The following is a 24,786-nucleotide window of genomic DNA, read 5'->3' as shown; positions in this document are numbered from 1 at the left end:
ACTGACACACAAACGTGACAGAATAAGTAAACCCTCCTGACACAGGTCACACACTGTCAAACTAAAGACCCTCTGATTTAATCTTCATATCTCCTTGTGGTTGTTAAGTTCGTGCACATTGTCACATGAATGCCATTTGAGATCGACTTGATCGATCTGGAATTTTGAAGCTATTTGACTGATTACTTCACATTTTTAGTTAGAGCTTTCTCTTGACATGCAGCGAGTTTTCGAAATTGTACGTATATCGAACACTGGAATTGTACAGTAACATGCTTGCTCTCACGTTCAGTGATTAGCACAACTTTAAAAAGGCCTTCAAGAATATTAACATTTACCAGAATACCTTAAGTCAGAAAATTGTAATTCTTTGTTTCTTGTGTTATTCTGCATGAATGAACCAGGGTGCAATTTTAACTGGGTTAGTTTTGGGGGAATATACCCCCTCAGGTCCATGTATCCACTCTCTGCTTAATAATTTATGCCTCTGGAATCACTGGGAGGGATTTGCTCTCAGTTTACTCTGCACACATACTGTAGTACATCCCCTGTATTTACAAACAATATATTCTTATACGGGTCCATATGAAATGAAATGAATGCAATTTGAACATTTTGAAATTTGAAGCAATCGTTGGGATGAATACGATCTGCATCATATGGTTACATTTATGACATTCATTTCGGGTTACTTTAAGGTGTAATGAAGTTCTGTTTTGATCAAATATAAATCATTTTTACACCATGTTTCATTTTAGCCTCCCACGCCATCGTCAAAAACAATTCCTGCTTCTGCTTTCACCACAAATTACACATCAAATATAATTATGACGCCTTCAAAACCCCAAGTGAGTGACTATTGGAAGGAGCAGAGCTGCACTGATGGATGACTCACCTTGGAGCTGGTGATGGTGCTGTGGATTCCGTTGTCGCTGAGCTTGATGGTGACCTGCCTGTCTGAGAGGTCCGGTCTGATGAACGGCGGCTGAATCTTCACGTGAGGCTTTTTCCTGGGGTCCAGCGTGTACCTGCGCAGAATTTAAAGCATCAGGAAACATGATCCACACCGTTATGTTGCAACCTTTTTTACTGAAAGTTGTGTCTTTTTGTTCACCTGTTAATCATAAATGGTTCAATCTGAAGCGTTACTCTAGTAATAATAATACATTTTATTTATAGGCACCTTTCACAACACTCAAGGTCACCTCACCAAGTTAAAAATAACATAAAAACCAATACAAGACAGGAAAAAACACAGGTACTATAATAATAAAAAAAAAAAAAAAAAAAGTGAGACGATTTTTGGTATTTATCATCTTTACATTAATGTCAAAATATTGACATATATGGTATTTTAAGAGCAGTTTGACCTTTTATCTGGTATATTTGTAGGGTTTATGGTATATTTAATTCAGTTATATTGCATTGTGTTTTAACAGAAACTTAATAGGCCGACATTTAAACACATATCTTTCATTCACCATTACCATTTCTTTGTTTTGGATCGTTTTGCCTTATTGTTAATGGCTGGAAAACATTATTCAGTCTGCACATTACTCATCAATGTCATCAATTTGTGGTCGAACCTCAACACGTTTTTCCAGCAAGTTCATTCACATCTTCTGAGTCAGTGACTGAGTAAATCAAAAACCTTTCAGCGGGGATCGTGCAACAGCTTCCCAGCAGACGCAGGGCAACACAGCGTTTCACACCCACCTGCTGGCCGCCTCTCTGCAGTTTGCTCTGCTGATTTTAATGGAAGGGGACTCGCCCCGATGGGATGTAAAACTGGCATCGTGGGTGTAGCGATGCTCTGCGTGGATGTGTGTGTAAAAAGCACACTGACTCGCTCTGCACTGTTTCCCATTAACTGCTGCTCTACGGAGTGAGTCAATTCTCTCAGCCATCTGCTGCCGCCGCCCCCCCTGGGTCGCTGGCTGCTCTCAGGCAGAACTAGATCCACACCTCTGCAGCCACCTCGGAGCATGATGCGATACACTTTTACCACCACAGTCATTAGACTGGCTATTGCATGGGGGATGTCATGGGGGGGGGGGGGGGGGGGGTGGAATTCGATGGGCCACAATCCTACACATGTGCACATAAATATGACCTGGTCTGCACAGGCACACAAAAAAACACAGAATTCAGCAAGAAAAGCAGTTATCTTCTGCTCGTACACGTAGCGAAGCATCTTACCTGGGCGCCAGGGGACTACACAAGACGTACTCCACGTTGCCACAGCAACCCCTGGTGAAAGGATTTACTCCTCCACGAAACTTGCCCGTCACCTGAGGAGCATAATGTGTTGTTTAGAGTGGGCAGTGAGGGAAGCACAAGGCCGCGGCACTCACACACCGTGCAAGCACACACAAACACACACACATACATACATGCATGCAGACACTTGAAGAGAAGAGAAGGTTAGAGCCACACAATTAGCACGCTGGGTCAGATCCGCGCTGCTTATTAGCATTTGCGTCATTCCCTTTCACCGCCCGCATCACATCAGCGATGCGGCCGTCATGTGACAGAAGGCTAGCTGCTAACGGCCAGGCACGGATCACTTTCATGGGATAAATAATTGATATGATGAATAAATGTTTGATTGCGGGATCCCATGCAAAGCGCTTCCTGCAGCTCTCCTCACCTGCTCGTTGGTCGTTCGCCCTCGAGCTACAAGCACCATGTGAAAACCCGTGAGTCCCATGACTGGAATAAAGAACAGCCCGGCAATGCACATCACCACCAAGCTGGGCGTGAAGGTCAAGGTGAAACCCAACAACAGAAATAGTTTGAATATAAATGGGGGACAAAGGGGTGAAATGTGCCAGTGAAAGAAAGTTGCTGCGGTGTAGGATACGTGACGGTGGTGTGCAGCGCTGTCAGCCTCTCTCGGTGGTGGAGGACGAAGATGAGGCCGAAGGAGAAGACCCCCATCATGTGAACGCTGAGCGACAGCAGGAACAGGAAGAAGTAGCGGTAGTTCCTCCGTCCGATGCAGTTGTTCACCCAGGGACAGTGATGGTCGAAATCCTGATAGGAGAGGAGGGAAAATGCATCCAGACGATTTAATTGTGGGATCTTAAAAGTTAGAAACAAAAAAATTTTTTGGTGTGGGGGGGGGGGGGGGACTACATTATTGAAAGTGAAGAAGACCCTTCATTCCTCGGGCTTCATGGGTACGCACCTCCACACAGTTGTCACAGACGCTGCAGTGCGAGCAGCGAGGCGGCCTGTAGAAGTGACACGTGGCGCACCACTTCATCCGGACCTGGATGCCCTTGATCTCCACGTTCTTGTAGAGCGGCGCGCGGAAATCATCGTCCTTGTCCTCGTCCTCATCGGCTGTGGCACACAAACACACACAAACGCACACAAGAGGTGCAGTGTGCGGGGAAACGCTCAGTATCCAGGTATGAACAAAGAGAGCGATATGGGGAAAAGGAAACGTTTCTCCAGTCAGGATTGGGTTTGACAGCAGCACCGGGGGAGCTTCTTAAATGACGCTCACCCCGGCTGCTCGCCGTCTTCACACAGAGCTTTGTAGACGTGAACGTATTCCATCTGTTTTGAGCATTAAGAAGAACATCATGACTCATTTAGAGCAGACCTGGGATAGTTTCATTCCCCACAAGTCGATTTATTCTCATAATAGACATGTTTTTATTTAATTTTTAAAAAAATCTAATGGGGTGGTTTGCGTCACTGGAACCTGAAAAGACAATTGAGCACCAAAAGCTCCAAGCGTACAAAACAAGTAACGTTTCCACTGGTGTGAAGCCGCAGTCAAACTCTTAATGTGACACTTTGCAATTGTTTTCTTTTTCTTTTTTCCTTTTGGAGATGGAGAGAAAAACATGAGACTCTAATCTCGCTGTGCGATAATAACTGCATTGGGTGATTCATAGCTGCACACGTACATAAGGATATAAGGAAAAGAACGAGAGAAGAGAGACAAAAAGCAGATTGCAGAATTGAACTGTGCCGGAGCGGGAGATTGCTTCGTTATTATGGCTCACAAGTCGATTCAGATGGATTTTGAAGGTAAACCTTCCGCCTCAGCCAGCGGACACAAACGGCAGTCACGCCTGAAATCTCCTTCCTTTCCACAAACGCTCTGCGCTTGAAGCGTTTAGCAGACGAGGCAGTGGTCTGGATCTTACAATACACACTAACACGGGGTAATAACACTTGGCTTTATTCTGTTTGCATGAAGAAATTCATTTGCAATCAATTGATAAACAGATCAGAGTTTGGCGTTACGTCTATATTATACTTTCTTTCTGCAGTGTTATCCGTGATTTACTATAAAGCACCGTCATATTTTCACATGCCGCTTTTATGAGTCAGAGGTGTGCGTTCTGAAACGGGATTAAACAGGTTTTAGACTAACTGGGAATCATTATTTATGTTCCAATGCAGTAATCTTTGCATACAGTCACCTCTTGCTATGATTCAATGGCTGCCTGGAGAAAGGTCAGGTGGAACATTACCAATTGACGCTCCAGCATCAAGTGCTTAATTTTCTATGGTGCTATGAGTCTCTTTATTTCCCACCATCCAATCATTGCACTAACCGTTGTGTGCATTCACAAGTGTTTGCTATTGATCACAAGTGCACCCTCCTTCGTGGAATTGCTCATTTAAGTGCGATGTGAGGCCAGTAAATCAAATTATTTCGCTTCGTTCTGTGACACTCGGGCAGGTTGAACAGCTTCTTCAGAGGGACTCCAACAATTGACACGATGGTTAAAATAAGCACTGGAAACATGCCTCTTAAGCCTTCATGTACATAATGCCGAGTCCACTGCCTGTGGAAACAGACGGCCATTGTTGCGAGCGGTAAAAAAACCCAACACAATATCTTCCTTTTCACTCTGATTATTGTTGTTTTGTCTTCTGCTGAGGGACACATCAGAACGAGGCTGCGTCGTCTTTGAAGGGAGAAATTCTTTGTTGAGTGTTTGTCAAACTTTAAAGCAAGAAAAGCAAAGAAATCAGTTTGTTGGGCCTAAAAAATTGTTTACATGGACACCAGTTACACTTTTGAGCCTTTTTTGTCACTTTCTTTCAAATCAATTTTAACTGGAGCCCAAAAAAAACCATGTTGAACCTTTAAAATGACACTCACACAGCTTGTAACGTGATATACCTACGGAAACTGCATCTTATGTTGCATTTACAAACTTCCGATTCTGATTAAGGATGTTAAAACAATCAAGAACTTCTAGCACAAGGACAAATATAGATTGTTGTTCCTGATTTCATAAGAAAAACTCTTTTTTTCTGTGTTTTAGAATAATGAAATCAGTGTGAATCTCTTGCTTTACAATATTTGTGGCGTTACAGTAGGAACAGAGTCATTCGTATTCATGCCTGGTTAAATTGTGACAATCGTCCTCCACCGTCACCTGCAAAACCAAGAAGTCGAGGGGTTTTGAAAATGACTCGCGGGGCACAAACGACAGGGATGGAGGCTGCATGAGGTCCGTAAAGCACCAGTTGCTAATGTGTGACGTAGATGAAGATGGTCTTGGAAGGACGAATGAACGAATGTGCGATGTAGCGTTTCCACACTTCACATCAGTGGATGTTGTTTTTTTTGGGGGGGGGGGGGGGGGGGGTTTGTAACTTGCATTCTCTTTGAATGCAAATCGCTTGATAAATAAAGTCTGATTAATTGATTTCTGTGTTATAAGAGAATATATGCATAACGATGGCCGCACGGTGGTGCAGTGGTTAGCGCTCTCATGCATGAAAGGTCAATTGGTGATACTAAATCGCCTTTAGGTGCGAGTGTGAGAGTGTGTGGTTGGTTGTCTGTCTATGCGTTTGCCCTGCGACCTGTCCAGGGTGTGCCCTGCTCTTAACCACAGTATTAGTGGGATAGAAGATGGATGGATGCTTCCCCATGAGGCTACATCCAGGCTTCTATCTGTGAAACCCTTAATTGAACTTTTGGACTCTTGACTTGAAAACTAAGGCTTTTACTGTTGAGTGAATAAAAAAACAGCATGAAGCCTGAGCATTTTCCTTTTAAATTTACTGTCTAATGAGGAAAATATCTCTAAGCGAGTCTCGCAAACTGCAGTGAAATTTCAAGAAACTGCACTAAACTGTGAAAATTGCTGAACTTTCTGATGTTTTTCCTTCAAACTGTGCAGCCTTATTAGCAGCCTTTCAATCATTGGTTACTCTCATTTGGAGCTTCTAGCAGAAAAAAAGAAAGGATTTTAAGTAAGTGTGCTGTCAAAGATGGAAGGAAAAACCCTTCATCTACTCCAAACTTTCATTCTCACTTTGACAATTGAGATAACAACCTAATTTCCAGAGAATTAATGACTGTTCTGCCAGTAATTCTTTAATTAATTATAACTGTTCTTTTGGGCTCTGTTGACTCGAAAAACATTATTAGTGCAGAGAGCTCGTCCTCCTCCTGCTGTACAGTAAAAGATCCAGCAGCAGCTTCTGGGGAGACAACTTTAGACTTTACACTTTTTTCCCCTGATAATTATCACCCCTTTATGAGCAGAATAAACAAAAAGCAGGTGCTTATCATTTACAAGCACATTACAAATATCCCAGAGGAGCAGCCTCAATCATCATTACTTAACCCTGATCGGGCTGAGAACAGGGAGTCTGCATCAGGAAGAGGAAGACCAAGTTGTTTGTTTAGACTATCTGAGCAGCCGACAGACGTTGAATAGCCTCAGCGAGTCGGCTTGTATACCTCCCAGTGTCCTGCATGTGGGGCCTTCTACCAGCTACTGTTGGACGACTGCGCCAAACTTCCACATCAATGGGAAGTCGATAAGAGCTGAGGCATTCCTCACAATTTGAGATTGCAGCTTATGAGCCATATTTATAGTTTTCTCAAAGGTGTTTTCATTTTAATCATCACCACACAGTCGCTATGGATGCAAGAGTTGTAAGTAATGCAATTAAATGTCAATCTTGTGACAAAGGTGTTAGGTAAACACTCTTATCTGATTTGATTGAGCCTCTGTGTTGTAAATACCACCATCCTGGAACTGTTGAACACTGTAAATATTTTATATATTACTGCTGCTGCTAAGTGTATTTTTCCCCATCTTGATTGCTTATATTACTATATGTTTATATACACATATATATATTTATCTAATTTCTCCTGTTTCTCTGTGTGTAACTATCCTGTCTTTTACTAGATTGTTCCAATGTGAAATTTCTACTGTGATCACCGAATTTCCCCATGTGGAATTAATAAAGTCTAATTTAATTTCCTGATTTCCTTCTAATTTCTTTTATGTGTGTGTTTTGGTGTGTGCATACATGCATAAATATAATACAATACAAAATATATAGGTGCATGTATACAGTTTTGTATTTATTTATTTAATGCTTGTAGAGCAGCTAATTTTCAATATGATTTAGTAACAAAATACATCCAAAGCTGTATTTTTGCTCTGAAAAGGTACATAAAAATATCGTGGCAGAAAAGAAGGGAAATCATAATGATCATGTTTATGATCAGATCTTAATGTTTCCATGTGAATTATCACGGGGACCTTTCAAACAAACTTTTCAGTGCTTTTCAAGGTATTAAAAGACGCTACAATAGTCAAAAGCCTCGTGTGCAATAGTCACTTATTCAACCACACCCATGAGAGGCCAACAGGGTGAAGCTAAATGTGGGATCATGTGTGCGTGTCACAAACGACCAACATCAAAGTGAAGAATATTTTCCACTGATCAAAAGTGATGATATTCTTGGTGCATAAAAACCCACGCAGCAATCTGATCTCTCGATCAGAAGGAACAGGAAGTAAACGCAGAGACCGACTCATTGGGACGTGTGCACAAACCTCGGGGGTAAACTCCAGGGTCCATGAAGGTTGCCATGCTGAAGTTGGCCAAGACGAAGAGGAAGACCAGGCCATTGTAGAGAGGCACAGCGGGAGAGATCACCTTCGTTAACCAGGGGCACCTGGAGACACACACAAACTGTCGTCAGAGTTTATTCTGTTTTTAGTTCAAATACTATCATTTCCTGGCCATGTTTGTTCACATCCTCCACTGTGAGCATGATTTTGGTGCATTTATTGAAATTGGAAATGTGACAAGTGAGAAAACAAGAGCTTGGTAGAAGGTGGGTGCTGGTGAATAAAAACAACAATAAAGCTTTTAGCTTGAGTAAACGTTCCCCCAGCAGTGCTGTAATTCTCTGCAAATTACTCGGACAACCATGAATTACTGTCACATTGGTTAAAGGAAGGGCTGATCCTTGGCTCACACGATGTTGTAGGTGAAATTGACCGTTTAAAAAAATATTTCATGAAAATAAAAAACCCTTTCCAGTAAAAGTGTGTTGCAGATGGTTTCTAGCATGCCGTCTCCTCTGGCTTGGTGCTCCTCAAAACAAATTAGAGCTCAGCCGGTCCTATGAAGACCGAATTTGCCGAAGAATTACACTGAAGCAGAGCTAAAATCCTAAGCTAAATAAAGCTTATTTGTTCAAATTTCGCCTGATTTCACAACGATTACAGCTGACATTTACAAAGAAGTACCAGATTAAAATCCTCAGTGCTGTGTAGGACCAAGAATTGAAGTGACAAGTGTGTTAAATATACATCAACATGACCGGCTACTCGTTTCGGGGACGCACCCCTTCACTTGGAGTGCAGTAAGTTGGGCTTGTGTCTGAGTGAATTGATTATTTCTCATGTACATGCATACATACTGTCGTGCTGAGTGACAACAAATGTGCTCCACAGAGCTCTACAATAATAAAAAAAAGGTTTTTCCCCAGTTGAAAACTCCCAGTTTCATAGTGTTTTCCAATTTTGAATTATAACTTTCCCACTTTACAGCTGCTGATAGATGCATTACTCTTCAGCTCAGTTTAGCAACAGTTTCGACATCGCCATTAATCAATTTTCCAATGATTATATCTTTTTTTTAACATTTCCATCAGCAGTATTACCAAAGAGGAACTGTTATTGTACCATTACTATGCTTTGCTGCCATTGTTACTCGAGTTTGTAAAACAGAATTTGTTCAGGTTCAGTCAGCCTTTCACATCAACAATTAAGATATACATATCACAATGTAAACTAGAGCTACACTCGGTAGAGGGCAGACCTTTCACCAACGCCACATTTGTTTGCGGAACGGAGTTAGCATCGGTAGCATGATAGCCGTTAGCTCATATTGATGCTAACTAACCCGTAGGATAGCGGCATCACTGTGAAACAGTGGAGGCACACAGATAAACCACTACCAAAGTCAATGCACTCACACTAGTGTGTCTGGATACTTGCCAAATCTAGTTATTAGCTGCGAGCTCTGCGAGTGTCTCCATGGTAACATGAACGGCCTCTCTCATCTTGTATCTTTTGCAGTATTTGAGGATTTATTCAAAAGTGGCTAGCTGTCTAAAATCTAATCTAAATGGCAAATCATCCCTGAAGCTTTCTTGAAAATCGTGTTAGTATTTGTGAAAAGTTGTTGGACACGTACATACAAACCAATAAATAAAATACACGCAGACAGAAACATAACCTTCGTCACCAATGGTCATTGGCAAAGGGAAACCAAACAATCTCACATTGTACAAGCACAAGTGACAGTGGAGATGAAACATTCCCTTGGAAGAAACCCTGGCAGATTTGAAAAATTCAACACAAACGTTCCACTTTCAGAGATCCTGCAGGTCAGTACAATTGTTCTTACACCACTGTTGGACCAAACGCCAAACCTGACAACAGTTAACGCACGATAACAACATTACAGCCGATAAAGCCATACTTTTCAACCACCAAAAGATGGATGAGCTCTTACAACGTCACATTATACCGTTTGTCATCCGAGCGTGGAGAGTGGACCGACCGGCACACACCTCGCCATCGCCGCCATCCTGTCAAAGTCAGCAGGCCATTTCTTTGTAAAGCGGTCAGGCTCATCACACAGAGGTCATCAATGGACAAGCTCATTTAAATTCTACCAACATTTAGTGTCCACATTGACCTTCTCCAGAGCTGGCGAGTAATAACTCATTGAAATATTCAGCTGTGGAGACACCTGGATCACACCCACATCCCTGTTCAATCACGAACGTCGGGACACGCAGTGCGTCCGGGTGCGGCGTCTTGTTAACGCCGACGGACGAATGCACCACAGTGGTGCTGCATGTCTAGGATTCAAAAGGGGATTTATGAGTTGATGCAATATGTCACCAAAGCCGAAGGTGTTTCAAAGACAGATCGTCACTTGGCCTCCCCTCTCTTCAGACGGGATTACTGACGCACTCCAGTCCACTATCGCACATATAGTAAATACACTCAAACCTCCAAAGATGAGTCTCCAGCTCATTCTGACGTCAAAAAGTCAATTTCCTGGCGCTCACGCCCCAGGATCATCTTCAATCCACATCTCCTCTCCCGCTATGCCTGTCCATTTTTTTTTTCCCCCTTTGTTGAATTATTCAGAGCAGTGGCTCTCCAAAGCCACCAGCAGAGAATAGAAAGCTGTGATCGATGGATGAGGCGGCTTCTCATGCAAGCGACGCACCGTTCCTCACCTCTGTGAGAGCTACTACGACTTTAATTTAATATCGCCGCCTTCCTTCACCTGAATTGGAAATGTGGTGCACATTGGACGTGTCTTTATTTCTGGCAGCAGAGCGACACTTTCTTTTAATAAGACGGTCCTGAGAACATTGCACGCCAAGCTGCAATTTCATTCAGAAATCCTACATGTACTGGATGTAATGTACCAACACCTGTGTCCTCGAAAGAGCCAGAAAATCACAGACTGCCCATTTCATTCATATATAATATGTATGCATACAGGGTGAAGCCATTTCCACCAGCTGACAAGGCAATACAAAGAACGCATACATGCTGAGATGTAAGTGAAGTGTGAGGCAATTAAAACTCACCCTCTTCCCACAACTCTGCCTTTTCTTAATGCAATGGAGCAAATGATGCAACACTGACGTGGAATTTCGCTTGAGCACTTGAGCCTGTTTCTTGGTTTTAATCAACTTCCCTGCTCAGTCCTCATCTTTCCCAAAGACCTACGTCTTTAATACAGGTTAAGAAATATGTGGCACTACGTTAAGTTACCAAGAAATGTATTAGGTATTACTCAAACATCCATCCATCTTCTATACTGCTTCATCACACTCAGGCTCATGAGGTACTGGAGTCGATACCAGCTGACTGAAGAGGGTAGAATTGAAGATAAAGGGTAAAAAAAATTCCATCAAAATTATTACAGTTTGGCAAACAGATGTGCTTACATGAGATTTTTATATATCAATAGAGCTTTGGTGAGTGTCATTTAACTTTTGGCACCGTTTCTGCAGCATATTTCAGTTTTTACAGGAAACAATTTGAAAGTATTATTTAGGAGACCGTGGTGAGCCAGTCCCCATGCTGCGTCATCATTGATTCAGCAACAAGTGGATACGGTACAAACGGTTACAAGAAAAATAATGTATCAAAGAAAAGCAATATCATGCTTTTCTACCACACTACAAAATCCCAATTTGCTCGCCTGTCAGAGGATCATGTGTTTGTTGCCCGCGGTGTGATACAGCCCAGACAGATAGGAGGAGGAGGAGGAGGAGGAGGAGGAGGAAAAAAAAACAAAACCGGGAGTTCAGCTGACAGCAACTGTTTTAGGAGACGGCGTGGGAGGAAACTGTGACGGCGAGAAAGTCTAATTAAACACACAGACATTGGTTAATTGTGTAGGAGTAACAAATACCCACAGAGTGCTTATCAACACTGTTTAGAAGCCAGTTTTACTGCTTGTGTAACCATCTTACCTCCGCAGAGGCAGAGCAGCCGCCATCTTGTTCAAAAGTTTGGACAGAGTTGATCAGGCTGGAGGAGCTCCTGCTGCCAAAAGTGCGGTCATCTAATGAGTCCGCTTGTGTGCTAACATGAAGCCAGAATGAAGGAGACGTCCAGCATTCTTTGCGATGATTAAAATGCCGGCAGACAGGGCAGGCCGGGCGGAAAGTGACCGGCGAATCAGCTTGAAGAGGCCTTGAACACATCAGAGCGCAGGAGTGGATCTTCAGAGCTGAAAGTTCTTCCCGGAACTGACTGACTGACAGAGTGGAGTAAAAGCAAGAGATTAAAGAGCAAGTGGCTCCTCGCAGTAGTACATCGACCCGCTGCCGCCTCACAACACTCAGTCGGATCAATCAGCCTGCGAGCGGACGACACTCCCTCCACTCCACTCTGCCTCCCTACATTTGTTCATGTGCAAATGAGTTCAGACTCGTTCCACAGATCTCTTGATTTGAATGTGACTCATGTTGTGAAGAGCACTTTGATGCAAAAAGTGTCGCAGGAGAGTTGGTCTGACTTAAAACCTGATATGTGATTTATAGAAGCCACACTGACATCACCAAGGGAGTCACACTTTTGAGGAGGAATGGAGAGTTTGAGGGTTTTGGACAAATTTAAAGTAAAACATGGATTCTACATCACATGCGTCCAGTTGAGGTGTTGTCTGGTTGACTTAAGTTGGAGGTATACTGGCAGAAAAGAACTAAATGCTGGCTTTCAAAATAAAAAATAAATCAATAAAAAAAATCAGTTTTTGCAATTTCTTGTTATTTTGTGTGCTGTGTGTCACAAAATGACAAAACTTGTTTGACTGAGCACAAGTTATCAAGGTTCCATTATAGCCATCCTTCACATTATCTAAAGCTGCAACGGCGAAACAAGCCCAGGGGGAACATGGAAACTATTACACATCAAAAGGCTCAGAATTGAGTCGGCCATCTTGCTGTGATGTCAGAGAGTGCGTGAGTTAGTTTCACTTGCATTTATACAAAGCAGCAAAAAGAGCATTATTACAAAAAAAAGTCCACAGGAAATCTTGTGTGCCTGCCTCCATGTGGATCTCCTCCATGAGTTGCCTCTCCCATAACGCTTTGTATGGGACATTTATTGCAGTTTTGGGGGATTTATTCAGTAAAGGTTCGCCGAATCATTACCAATGTTCAAAGCAACACATTCCCAAAGGATCTGCATGCTTTGATGTGCTTTTTGTGTTGTTGCAGGATGTTACTCATAGAAATAAATGGCTGGAAAACAAAAGAACAATAATGAAATTAAAGGGTATCATAGGTTATTGATCATCACGCCTTGCAACTAGGGTAGGCACAAGAATGAGGTGAAAGAAAAGGAACAGGAGGAGGGGAAAAAAAGAAGAAGCTAATCAGATTTAAAATATCTCAGAATTCTGGGTGACGTCTACGTCTTCCACAGGTTGGAAAGAAAAGTATCTCGCATATATCATTCAATAACAAACTCAATGATGGCATCGATAGTCTTCTCAGTGCCTGCAGCAGAAGGGAAGTCCCTGGTTGGGTATTAGGATTTAAAAGAAAAAAAAAACAAAACACCCCAGCTTTCGGGTGACGATAACCCAGCTGTCTTCCTGGTCACAAATCCTGAAAATCACAAATCTTCAAACTCCACAGATTACCAGTCACCTCAAAAGACACCGGCTTTACATTTGTTGATTAATCCAAATCTGCACACTTTGAAGAAAAAACCCACTAATCCACAAAAAAAAAAAAAAATCTATGGGTGGGTGTGGGGGTGTGTGATGAAGTAATTAGGTGGTAGATTGAGACTTTTAAGGTAACGGGGCTGAACTGTGTGGTTTCCCTGGGCTCTGGTGATCGATGGCGTTGATCATGACGAGCCGTCGACGCTCTCACCACAGCCGTTTGAAAACCCGTCCACCCGTCTCCTGCTTTTAATCGGAGCAGAAATAACAAGCCCATCTTTTAAAGTTGCTCTTATCTCTTCCTATAGTGGTACTGGTGGGAAGAGGGAAGCCTGAAGAACCATCACAGAGAAACCGGAGCCAGTCCTTTCTGCCGGCAACGTTCGACAGTTGCTGTGTGTTCTTTGTCTTTGCCCAACATAAATGCAGACATTGTTACAAGATGCTGGTGTGTTTGCATTGAACAGGCTGTAATTGTGTTTACATTATTCATTATTCAACTTGATAAAGGAACAGTTTTGATATGTGTGAAACACCTGAAAGTACTGCTGAGCCAAACTGGATCATCTTGAGGAAATAAAAGTAGGTGTAGGTGGCATTTTACAAGTTAAAATAAATGTAATCAATACAATATCTTAAAAAACAAACAAAAAAAAACTTGGTTCTTCCTGGAAAAAGAACAAATCTTATTTTTGGTATATATTTCTGAATTCCTGTTGCAATTCCAAGGCAAATGAAACTATGATCAAATTATTGAAAGTTGTTTTCACCCCTGAACTTAAATTCTTAACCAAACGAAAATACAGGCTGATTCAAGTTGGATACCTGATTGGTCATTTTACAGCAGAGATTAAGAAATGCACTCCTCAGTGTATTGCATATGTATATGAACAGTAATGTTGGAAAAGTAAAAATACATTCTATTTGGATTTCAAGTGTTTGCATAGAAATTCTGTATTATCATTAAAGATTTATTTGATCATAGTTATACTATTGTATTCAAGTAAAAATACTCAGTTAGACACAAAACATATTGTAAATTACATTATTGGATTCAGTTATTAACAATTGACACATCAGTGAGTGTGCAGTGCTTTACTGCTGCAGATGCTTAAGTTAAGGCTAAATTAGATGCAATTAGTCCAAGACACGCTCATTAAAACAATCAGGCAAGTGAACCTGTCCTGTGTAGGAGTACTTCTTCAATTCTAAGTATTGTTGTTGCCCAAAATATTGCTTCTCACATCACCGTAGTATTGTCCTCTTTTCTTCAGAACAGCATTCTTTACTCCCACAGCTTAATGATGATGCACCTTCAAATAAACTGGATTTTTTTTTTTTTTTTGCGCGGGGGGTTCTCACTGAGTCGTTCAGAACCGATGTCAAACACATGGCCTGCAGGACAAAACCAGCCCACAACAGCATTCATTTCACCCCAAGCATTGACGTTTCTTAATGCAACACCTTTTCAGAGTCGTCTTTCTTTGTATTGACACTAAAAGGAAAATTTGAGGCTGCAGAGAGTTAAGAGCGCCTGCATGTGGCTCTCTTATGGGAAACACTATAAGATGACCAGTAGGCGAACTGCAGCTGTTTGAATAACTGTGTTTGTCTTCTTTAAAGTGGTGCTTTAAAGAAGCAGCACACGCTAACAAGTTAACACTGATGTGCGTGGCATCCACTGGGGAAAAAAGGATTTTGGTGTGGAGAGTTACTGTAAATGGTCAGATGGTCTCCACAGCAGCAGCGCCGCTCTGTATATCACCTTTTTTAATGTGGATAATAAATAACGCTATTATACATGCAGCTTACAGGCTCAACACCTGTAGCACAAGACAATGCCGCCGGGCCACTGGGAGCACTTCCAGTAATGTATTCATCTCCTGGTGAGAACGTCAACCGATTGATTAGTTCATTAAGTCTGAACCCAGCGGGACGCACATAGGACGCCTGTTCTTCTGTGGACTGCCAGCTGAGACGCACAGATCCACAATCTCGAGCAAGACTGGCGTCATTTCTCCCTCCAGGACTTGGATTTCCATTATCATGTAACCAAAAAAAAAAAAAAAAATGGGAGTAGTATCCAATAGGGAAATTAGTTTTTAATCCTTGGTGTATCTCACCCCAGGAAGTCTCTCCCACATTTATCTCCCCGGGCCTATCATGTTATCCACGATCTCGAACTGGCGAAACACTGGTGGGCTTGTTTGTTTTTAGATTCATTCCCATTCTCCAATTTCTGACAGCCATGCTATTACTCCTCGTCGGGATCCATAAACTGCTGCATCACTCACTCCTGACTCGTCTGGGGACCTGCCAATCTCTGAGGCAAACACATCCCTGAACCCCTGCATTCACACACAAGCCATTTAGTATTCCACACACAGCAGCAGCAGCAGCAGCAGCAGTGGACCTGTTTTCAGTGGAGGTGATGTTTACTGCAGGCGTAGAGCAGCGCAGGTCGACCGAGAAGCAGAGACGATCCACAAATTGAACGGGTATCAAGAAATTCAGCTCCTGGACTTATTTATTAAGGCCGGGCATTTAGTTATTTTTTTCCCTTCACCGCCTCCTTCAGAGACTCTAAAAACAGCACAATCGCAGGCTGAGATTAACATTCAGAATATGTATTTGAGCAAAGTTTAGTCATTAGCCCACAGCGCCTCGGGCAGAAAATGTCAGGTGATGATAAATAATGATCAACACAAGCTCCCAAAGGCCAAAGTCAAATCTTCATGCTTCTCATTTTGTCCGAGCTGCTGGCTTCAGTTTTGCACCTTTTCTTTCTCCAGCTGAATTCAAACAGATTCCATGAATTCCAGTCCATCCTGTATCTGTATGATGGATCTACAGGAAGTACTCTGTGACTGCAGTGAGGTGGAGATTTCACACATCTTTACTTGAATATTTACTTTTACTCCCTGAACTTTAGTCAAAAATATCGATATATTTTTTTTCAAGATGTTGGCAAAGCAATTAAACATCCAACCCTTGCTTTTGCCAAAAAGAAATAATCAAGTAAGCCATGTTTTGATTTTTTTCATTGACATGAAGTTCACTCACAGTTTGGCACTACTTTCTTAGAAGAAAATAAAAAACAAGGTATCATGTAGGTTGAGTCAAAAAAACAAACGTGCAACCTCATTCAACTGCATTTTGCTATTTAACCTGGATAGAATTTTGACATCATCTTCCCAGAGACGCTGCGATCCCACTCAGCTCATAACAATGAGCTCACAACTTTAGGAACGCTTTAGCAAGTTGATGCACTTTGATGAATACACCCCACTAAAGTTAGAATCTTTTCAAAACATTTCCTTGATTGGTGCTAATGAGAGAAAAAAAAAAAAAGTCCTTCATTTGACAGACAAAATGAGTCATCAGGACCACTCCTGGTACTTTATGCTGTTTGCAATCTTCAAACTGTCTTATTTTAACCTCAAAGGATGTGACAATACGGAGAATATTGTGGGATATTTAAACTCAAGGCAACACCGTGATGAAGAACTTTACTTGAAACTACTATAAATGTTGTTGTTATTGTCTTATCTTTTTACAATTGCCGTTTCATGCCACCAAACATTTTGTCATTATAAAGCTGTTATATTCACCGATATGAAACTTTTAGCTCACGCCCTCTCATCAACTCCTTCTCAACACCTCCATCTTCTGTGGGACTGACTGGCTGTGGTCGAATCACTACGACACTTCTACTTTTCACACGAGTCTCTGTGCTTCCACACGAGTGGAGGATGAGAATCCCATTGCCTCCTCTCTACTGGACCATGACTGGCCACCGCAGTGACCACCATGTTACAAATCCTGCTGCCGAAACACGACTACATCGAAGTCAAGCACACAGAAACGTTCAGGAAATAAAAGTGAATACGTTCATTCTCCCTCTGTGTACGAGAACAGACCAGCGTTTCAATACCAGCTTTAGACATTTGCAAACAAGCAGTAATGCCTCACTAATTTGGAGTCTCTGGGAGACCTTCCTCCCTCTCAGACGACCAGACGGAGGAGGAGCTCCTGCAGCTGCAGGGCACACTTGATTCCATCTGCGTGCAAAGAGCTCGGTGTCATTTGCATTTTCATAATTGCATAAGGGGTCCATCTGAAATGAAATGAAATGCTTTGCCCCCTCCTGCAACCCTTCCAAATTTACATATTCATAACCCTCCATATTTTTTTTTTATTGTCTGTATAAAGCAGGAAGGAGACAGTCGGTCCGAGGGGAGCAAAACATGTTCTTTTCCCGGAGCCGTGAACGTAGCGTCGCCAGCTTCGCCCAGTAAAAACGACATCACCCTAAAAATAAGCAGAGTGAGCAATGATACTATTACCTGGCTCCTCACCTATGCAGCTCATGCTTAAATGAACCATTTTATCTCCAAAGCTATATTTACAGGTCTGCATTTTGTATACTTGAGCTCATAAACAAAAAAACAAAACAAAAAAGGAGTGAATTTTTAAACACTGACATCCATCTTTAGTGAAAGGTGATGGAAACAAATGTCCTTCCATTTTTTTTTTCTTAAATGTAGGTGAGCATTTGGTGTGAGCAGATGGTAATAAATCTAAATATTTTCCTATGGGAGAGGAATGCTTGCAAATGTGTGTTTGTGTGAGGGAGAGTGTGTGTTCACACCACCTCACTTTGCCTCATCCTCCCACTCGCTGCCTGTGTGAGACTAATAAAACCACACATATGCGATGTTAATCTTTCTGTTTATTTCCTAGATAAGAGCTCCGCAAAAGTACAAATCTCTCTCTCGCTCTCTCTCTCGCACACAAACACACCGAGACAACAAATCACCGTCTGCTCCCCTAATCTAATGAAGCAAATGTCAGTCACATTTCCTGATGAAAAACAGTCTGACATGTGTCACTGAACTAGTTGCAACCAACACAACTGAGCGAGGCAGTCAGAGTCGTGGTGTGCCTGTGTGTGCTGGGTCAGTGGGGGGTGGGGGGGGGGGGGGGGTGATGACACATGTGCTGCCTCTTTTTCACGCACCTCGTGGGAAAATGGAAAGCGGCACAGTGGCATGGGTCAGCTGGAATAAACGAGGATTACAGGGCCAAAAACAGTGAGGCTTAACTGGACTGGTGCAGTAAATATCTGAGGGCATTTAGACCGCGGCAGCAAAGACGGGCCGCCGCCGCTGCCAACGCAACTGTCGCCTCCGTATGTGCAGGTTTAACTCTGCTGGCTTGAAATATACATCTGCATGACACCCAATCTGGATACTGGCTTTTCAGGGGGGGGGGTGAGTGGGTGGAAACAGCTTAGATGGACAAACAGCCACTGGGGCTGCTTGTTCAGTTGCCAGGCTGATATGTATGAAGGGAAAGCAATGCCTGAAAAAAAGGTAGCTTGCCCTGTGTGTCACATTCCTGGACACTCTTATTCTGAGCCCCAAGCACCACTGAATGTGTGTGTGGCCACTGTCGAGCACCTCAAGAGTTATGACTCAAAGAGGCGGCAGACTTTCGGTCCTTCAGTCTGGTTTGGAACAGTTTTAAAGTACCTCAAGATTTGAAGATCACATAAATGGAGCGCTTAAAACAGACCGTCGCCTGTGAAGTGGTGTTTGTTCGCACAGTTCTGTCAAGGAAGTGACACCATGCAACAATCTAGCATAAAAGACAGAACTCCTATGGAATCCTATATGGAGTACTTGAATTCTTCATCCCAAGAAGACTTTTATAAATGATATTGAAACTCGGACCTCCGTTCACACTCTCAGATCAAGCAACCATTTCTCTTCTCAACCAACGTTATTAGGAATATTGTGGCAGGAAACTGAAGCCCCTCTCAGCTGACAGGGTGTTCTTCTAACAGGTCACCAGATCAACACAGAGAGGTACAATCATCCACATCCATACCATCAGACCATTAAGAGTCACCAACCAACTTCATCATGTCTCTGTGTTGTGGGAGGAAGCTGAGGTACCCAGAGGAAATCGTGCATGCACAAAATCATGCACGTTGCACCCTGGCCTGGAATCAAACATTGCTATATTTGCTGTGAGGAGACAGTGCTGACCACTGTACCAAACATGCAACTCCAAGCAAATTCAGCATTCCATACACAAAGAAATCTGAAGTTCTCTAAGATGTGCAGTTTTCTAAAAAAAAACATGATAAAACTATCCAGTTATCATAGTTTCACTCTCGACAAATCCTACTAAAAACATCCACCCACACAGAGATTCCAGCCTGGATTCAAACCCAGACTTTCTTGTAAATAGGCCTCGAATCACCTTTTAAACACCCCCCCCCCCCCCCCTTGGTAAACGCAGATTTATTCTCAGGCAAAGCAGTGGGCAGTGGTGACAAATCCCTTTCTACCTGCATTTAGCTGACTAAGCATTTCTATGAAGAAGCAACGAGGTGGAGGAGATAAGAGGAACTGACCTGAAACCCGAGGAGGTCCTCCAGAAATACAGCAGACGGCGCAGACGTACAGAGAGCAACGCGCATGCACGCAGACAGAAGGTCAGATCATCTCAAGTACCCAGAAACTGCTTTTAACAGAGGAAGGCAACTCTGACCCAGATCATTCGTACTCGCATGCAACAATGACCCCCCCATCACCGTCTCATCTCCTGAAAGTCCCGCCCTCCAAGACACAATTCTAACTGTTACGGACGTTTATCTGCGAGCGCCATCTGCGAGCAACACCAAAGTGAGGTCAGTCCAATTCTTTTTTCACTTCCTGCAGGAAGCCGAGGCTGAGCCCGGACTGAGCCAGCACACAAACACAACAAGCTGCTCCCTGAAGGACAGAGCGGCCCTCTCAGTCTGCAGCAGACACAGCCAGGGGATGTTTGAGCGCAGCGGTGGCAAACATACAAAACTGGTCCGGGGGACCACGAGAGTCATGAACGACACAAAGCTGTCAGAGAACGCCAGGCAAATAACAATTCTCTTTAAACGCGCACATTTGCACCATGATTTGTACGGCCATGCGGCCTCTCTGCAGCAGTGTGGGCTCTCATTCAAAGATCAGCCATTCACCTGCCCTCTGGTCCTGGTGACATTTACTGACCACTGCTCACCGACCTTTACAAAAAAACACTCTTGATTGAATAAGAGAGTGTGGACACTATATCATTAATGACTTAAATAGTAAACGTAGCGCATTGTGCAGCCTATGTGACTGTGAATAGTCCTAACTTTGAACAATATGAATGCGGGCGGCGTCAAGCAACAGCAAATTGTGCTTCTGTTTGAGATCCACTTTTCGTTGCTGGATGTCGCCTGCCCCTGCAGAGTCCATCAGCCTAATGAACTGCTCATCAATCAGTTTGATGTACACGCATGCAGTCGCTGGATGGGACAGAGGTTGGCAGAGACGGATGGCACAAGCCTCGACTGGTAATAAAGCAATAGGAGGTGTTCATAGAGATTAGACCCCCCCCCCCCGTCCTCTCTTTGAATCAAAGCTTCGGTTAAACACCAGTGTAGAGTCAAGGATTTGTTTGAATCACCTGGAGAGCCCTGTGTAAACACAAAGGAGGCGTCGTCTCATGTAAGCTGTTGGAAATGGTAAAAGAAAAGAAAAGAAAGAAAATCTTTGAAGGGACGTTGTATTGGAGTTGTTCTCTGGTGATCGGGGCGCGTTGTCAAATCCAGGTCACGGAGGGTCACACGTCTCCCTCCCGCTCAAACTCGCTAATGATCGGTTCATTATCAGGCTCCATTCATTAGAGCTGGAGGTGTCGTGGCAGGCAGACATGCAGAACAGCGTCCTTCTGGGACGAGGACTGAACAGCCCTGCAAAAGAGCAAATGATTTCTGTGGTCACAGGTGGCAATTATTCATCCACACCTCTTCTGTTGGTGGACAAGTTGGGGGTCACCTCAGCTGGAGCCAATCTCACATGACATTGGGGGAAGGAACAGGTCGCCAGTACATTACAGAGGCAGCAGGCAATTTAGAGGGAACAATTAAGGAGTATTTACTTGGATTACACAAGAAAACCAAAATATCCTTGCAAAAAACCCCAAAAAGTCTCAGGAAGAATACAAATGCAAATGTGTTAACCACTACAACAAGAAGATTGAGGGGGGGGGGGGGGGGTGGGGGGGGGGGGGGGGTCAAGACACCATCTCCTGGTAGAAAGTGGCATTACATGACAGGACAATCTCAGGCTCGGTTGCCTGATCATTTCTGTGATTGCAAAATGGTTCCTTCTCAAATGTTGGTATTGTAACCCTCGACAGACCATTTTACATTTAACAAATGTATTTCTTTGAAAATATCTAATGTTTCTTTTATTTCTTTGTAAAGCACAGTGAGTTGCCTTATGTTTCAATAGTGCTCTATGAATACATTTGCCAGATAACCTCTGCATTTATCTTTATTTACATCAATAATAAAGTGGTATGTTAATAAGAGTATACGATTAAATGGTTGTGATGATCTTGATATTTTAACAAACAAATGACATTTAATGTGTATATGTTATTATCGTTAGCCCCCCCCCAAGGCATTTAACATCTGAGATAACATTGTAACTTTGAAAGGTAAGGTTCCTAAAAATCTAAACTTGTTACTTATAAACGGTTGGTTTTATGGCTCTTCTATATGGCTTTCTTATCAATTGTTCTTTTCTACAACACACCCTTCATCTTGTTATCACCACTCAAAGTACAATTTTGCGTTAATCTGAACAGTTTCTGCTCCAACTAGTTTGTGTGTAAATGAAGGCTGGAGAAAACACTTTCATGAGTCGTGGCAGCAGTTCCATACCACTCCAGTCCGGCTTTGGAGTAAACGGAGATAAAATCGCCGACTTGTTTCTTAAATCCAGACCGTTTCCCTCACACACAGCCCTTGAAATACCCTTCTTTCAGCTCCAACATGTGCTCAGTTAAAGCTGCTCTTCAGGCTTAACACCTGGAGATTTTTCATCTGGACTGACCGGGGCTTTCCGATCACCTCCAGCAGCCTTGACATCACGGTGAAAACTGGACTTTCCCTAAAGACAATAACACGAGACACTCAGCCAGCGCTGGAATGTGAAAGCTTAATGCTAAGTGATTGTCCATATGCAGCTTATGATGCTGCACTTTCCAATTCAATACATTCGCTGACAGATGTGGAAAGAGACCGAGCCCACAGACTAGATATACAGTGCATTTAGCACAAAACATCTTTGAACTGTGACGGAGGGTTGTATGCATCGGCTTGCACAACACTTTGAAACTGCTTTCCTGAATATAAGAATTATTATATTTCAAATGTATACCCATAACAACATCTTTAATGTTATTTATACCCTGTGGAGTTAACACAGTTCTGAAAATAATTCTAATATCTGTGAATGTTTGAAATATGCTCCTACAGTGCAGCACACAACCGTATATGCACAGTTTCTCTATATTAAAAGACGCCTTTGTTCAAGAAGCACTGCTGCCTCCCAGGACATTCAAAGTGTAGGCAGTTTGTCTTTTTTCATATTTACATTAGACTGCACATGCCCCATATGTTATGCACACAGCTTTCGTATCTAAAGGAAGACTTCTGCGGTGTGGTGTGGCTCCATAATGGCTTCGCCTTCCGCAGCTGCCCACATGCTTGGACGTATTATGACAGAGTAGCCTGGGACCAGACCCGCTCTCCCACCACTGATGTCCAGATGTGCTTCCCTGTGGGCCTTGATCTGCCGTTACCATTTAAAAATAGCGAGAAAATGCCTGTGGTTTTTTCTTTTAGTTGGAGTCTTTGCGTTTTCTTTTTCCAATTAACAGGATGAAATCATAATTCATCGTGTCTTTACTTTAAGAAATACTAGTGTTGTTATAGTTGAAACCGGTCTTCGTCTTGAGGCCATGATCGTCAACATCCTGCTCTTGATTCAGTCTCGGCCCCTTAAAGTGTTGGTCTCATCTTAGTGTTCCGATACTCTGGTCTTGTTGGTATTACCATTAATTAGTCCAATAAACCTAAAATCTAAAAGACATACTCCTTCTTTATCCCCCTTAATGCTAATCTAGCCAGCTGCCGAGTGCAAGCTAGTATTAAATGAGTGGCATTGATGTTGTGTGGTTCATAAAGAAACTTTTCAAAGTCTAGTAGAAAGAGGAAAATTAACTACAAATACTTTGTTGCTGTGCTTTTCGGAGTTGCAATCCACTTTCCATTAATAGTTTTGTTTTTAGCTTTCACTCCCGATACTTCAACACACTATCCTAACATATAACTTAAATATTTCAAGTCACAATTTCAACTTTTATTGCTATTTTTGTAACTCTTTATGTCTTTTTTTTGTTTTGTTATTTGCCTTACGGTTCCCATACTGCTTTTTTCCAATGAGAATGGAGCAATAACACTGAGAAGACAATCTAAAAGAACCTCGCCGGAAAAAGCAGAGGAAGAAGACTTGACCACGGTGAAAAATATGCCAACTGAATGTGATGCTGGGGAGAACTAGTGGCAGAACGGTGGAAAGTGAGACGTAAAACACTGGATTTGGAGCAGACTCCAGGCAGCGAACACATGACAGAAGAAATGCTTGAAGTTGTTGGCTCACAGGACAGAAATGTTCTGGAAAAATGTCCTTCAAAGGCCAACTTTTTTCTGTTTATACATTTGAAAAGCTGAGCCAATGCTTTTACTTTTACCAGTGTTTGTATTGCCTGTACTTTCGTCTCCTACACAAACACGGCTTCCTCAACCTGCTCAGTTCCAATCAAAAGCTTTACGGTTTAAAATCTCCCAACAAGGGCCAACAATTGGTATTCAATATCAAATTTAGCGGCCTGCTAATCAGTTCACTTCTTTGAGGTTGATAATGAGTGTGTGAATGAATGAGGTAAAGATTGAAGGATGTTGAACTCCGGGAAGCAATATTAAAAACAGTCATAACCAGGCGTCGGGTAAAATGAGATGAAGATCAACGTTGTATTTAAAGATGTTTTCAAGGTAAAAAAAAAAAATAGGGGGGAGTTTCAAAAAAGTGAATAACATAAATTAACTTCATCCCCGTCTGTGTGCACAAGCGTCTCAACAGAGTAACTCCACGAATTTATGGGACAAAATGTCCTTCACTTGAAGCTCAAACCTGCTCATGCCCCCCCCCCCCCCCCCCCCCTCCCTTCCACTCCTTCTCAGTTGTTTTTCTTCATCCATCATGAGTCCTCGAGCTGAGGCAGGTGCTTTCACTAAACCTCCCCTATGAGCCCCCCCCCCCTCCTCCTCTTCCTCCCTCCCACCTCCTCTTCCTCCTCTTTCATCCTGTGCCTCCCACT

General features: G+C 42.7%; 1 protein-coding gene across 1 annotated transcript in view; it reads right to left on the bottom strand.

The window, feature by feature from the left end:
- zdhhc8b (zDHHC palmitoyltransferase 8b) overlaps positions 1–24,786 on the bottom strand; it is a 67,556-nt gene that overhangs the window by 3,786 nt on the left and 38,984 nt on the right. Inside the window, exons 2-7 of the mRNA XM_080499730.1 lie at positions 7,848–7,969; positions 3,191–3,348; positions 2,864–3,036; positions 2,651–2,753; positions 2,200–2,291; positions 896–1,028 (exon numbers count right to left, since the gene is read on the bottom strand). Coding sequence (XP_080355856.1) covers positions 896–1,028; positions 2,200–2,291; positions 2,651–2,753; positions 2,864–3,036; positions 3,191–3,348; positions 7,848–7,969 — 781 coding nt within the window. The remainder of the gene's footprint in view (positions 1–895; positions 1,029–2,199; positions 2,292–2,650; positions 2,754–2,863; positions 3,037–3,190; positions 3,349–7,847; positions 7,970–24,786) is intronic.

This window comes from Blennius ocellaris (genome assembly GCF_963422515.1).
Source record: "Blennius ocellaris genome assembly, chromosome: 7".
NCBI lineage: Eukaryota > Metazoa > Chordata > Actinopteri > Blenniiformes > Blenniidae > Blennius > Blennius ocellaris.
This window is presented reverse-complemented; position numbering and strand designations above follow the sequence as displayed.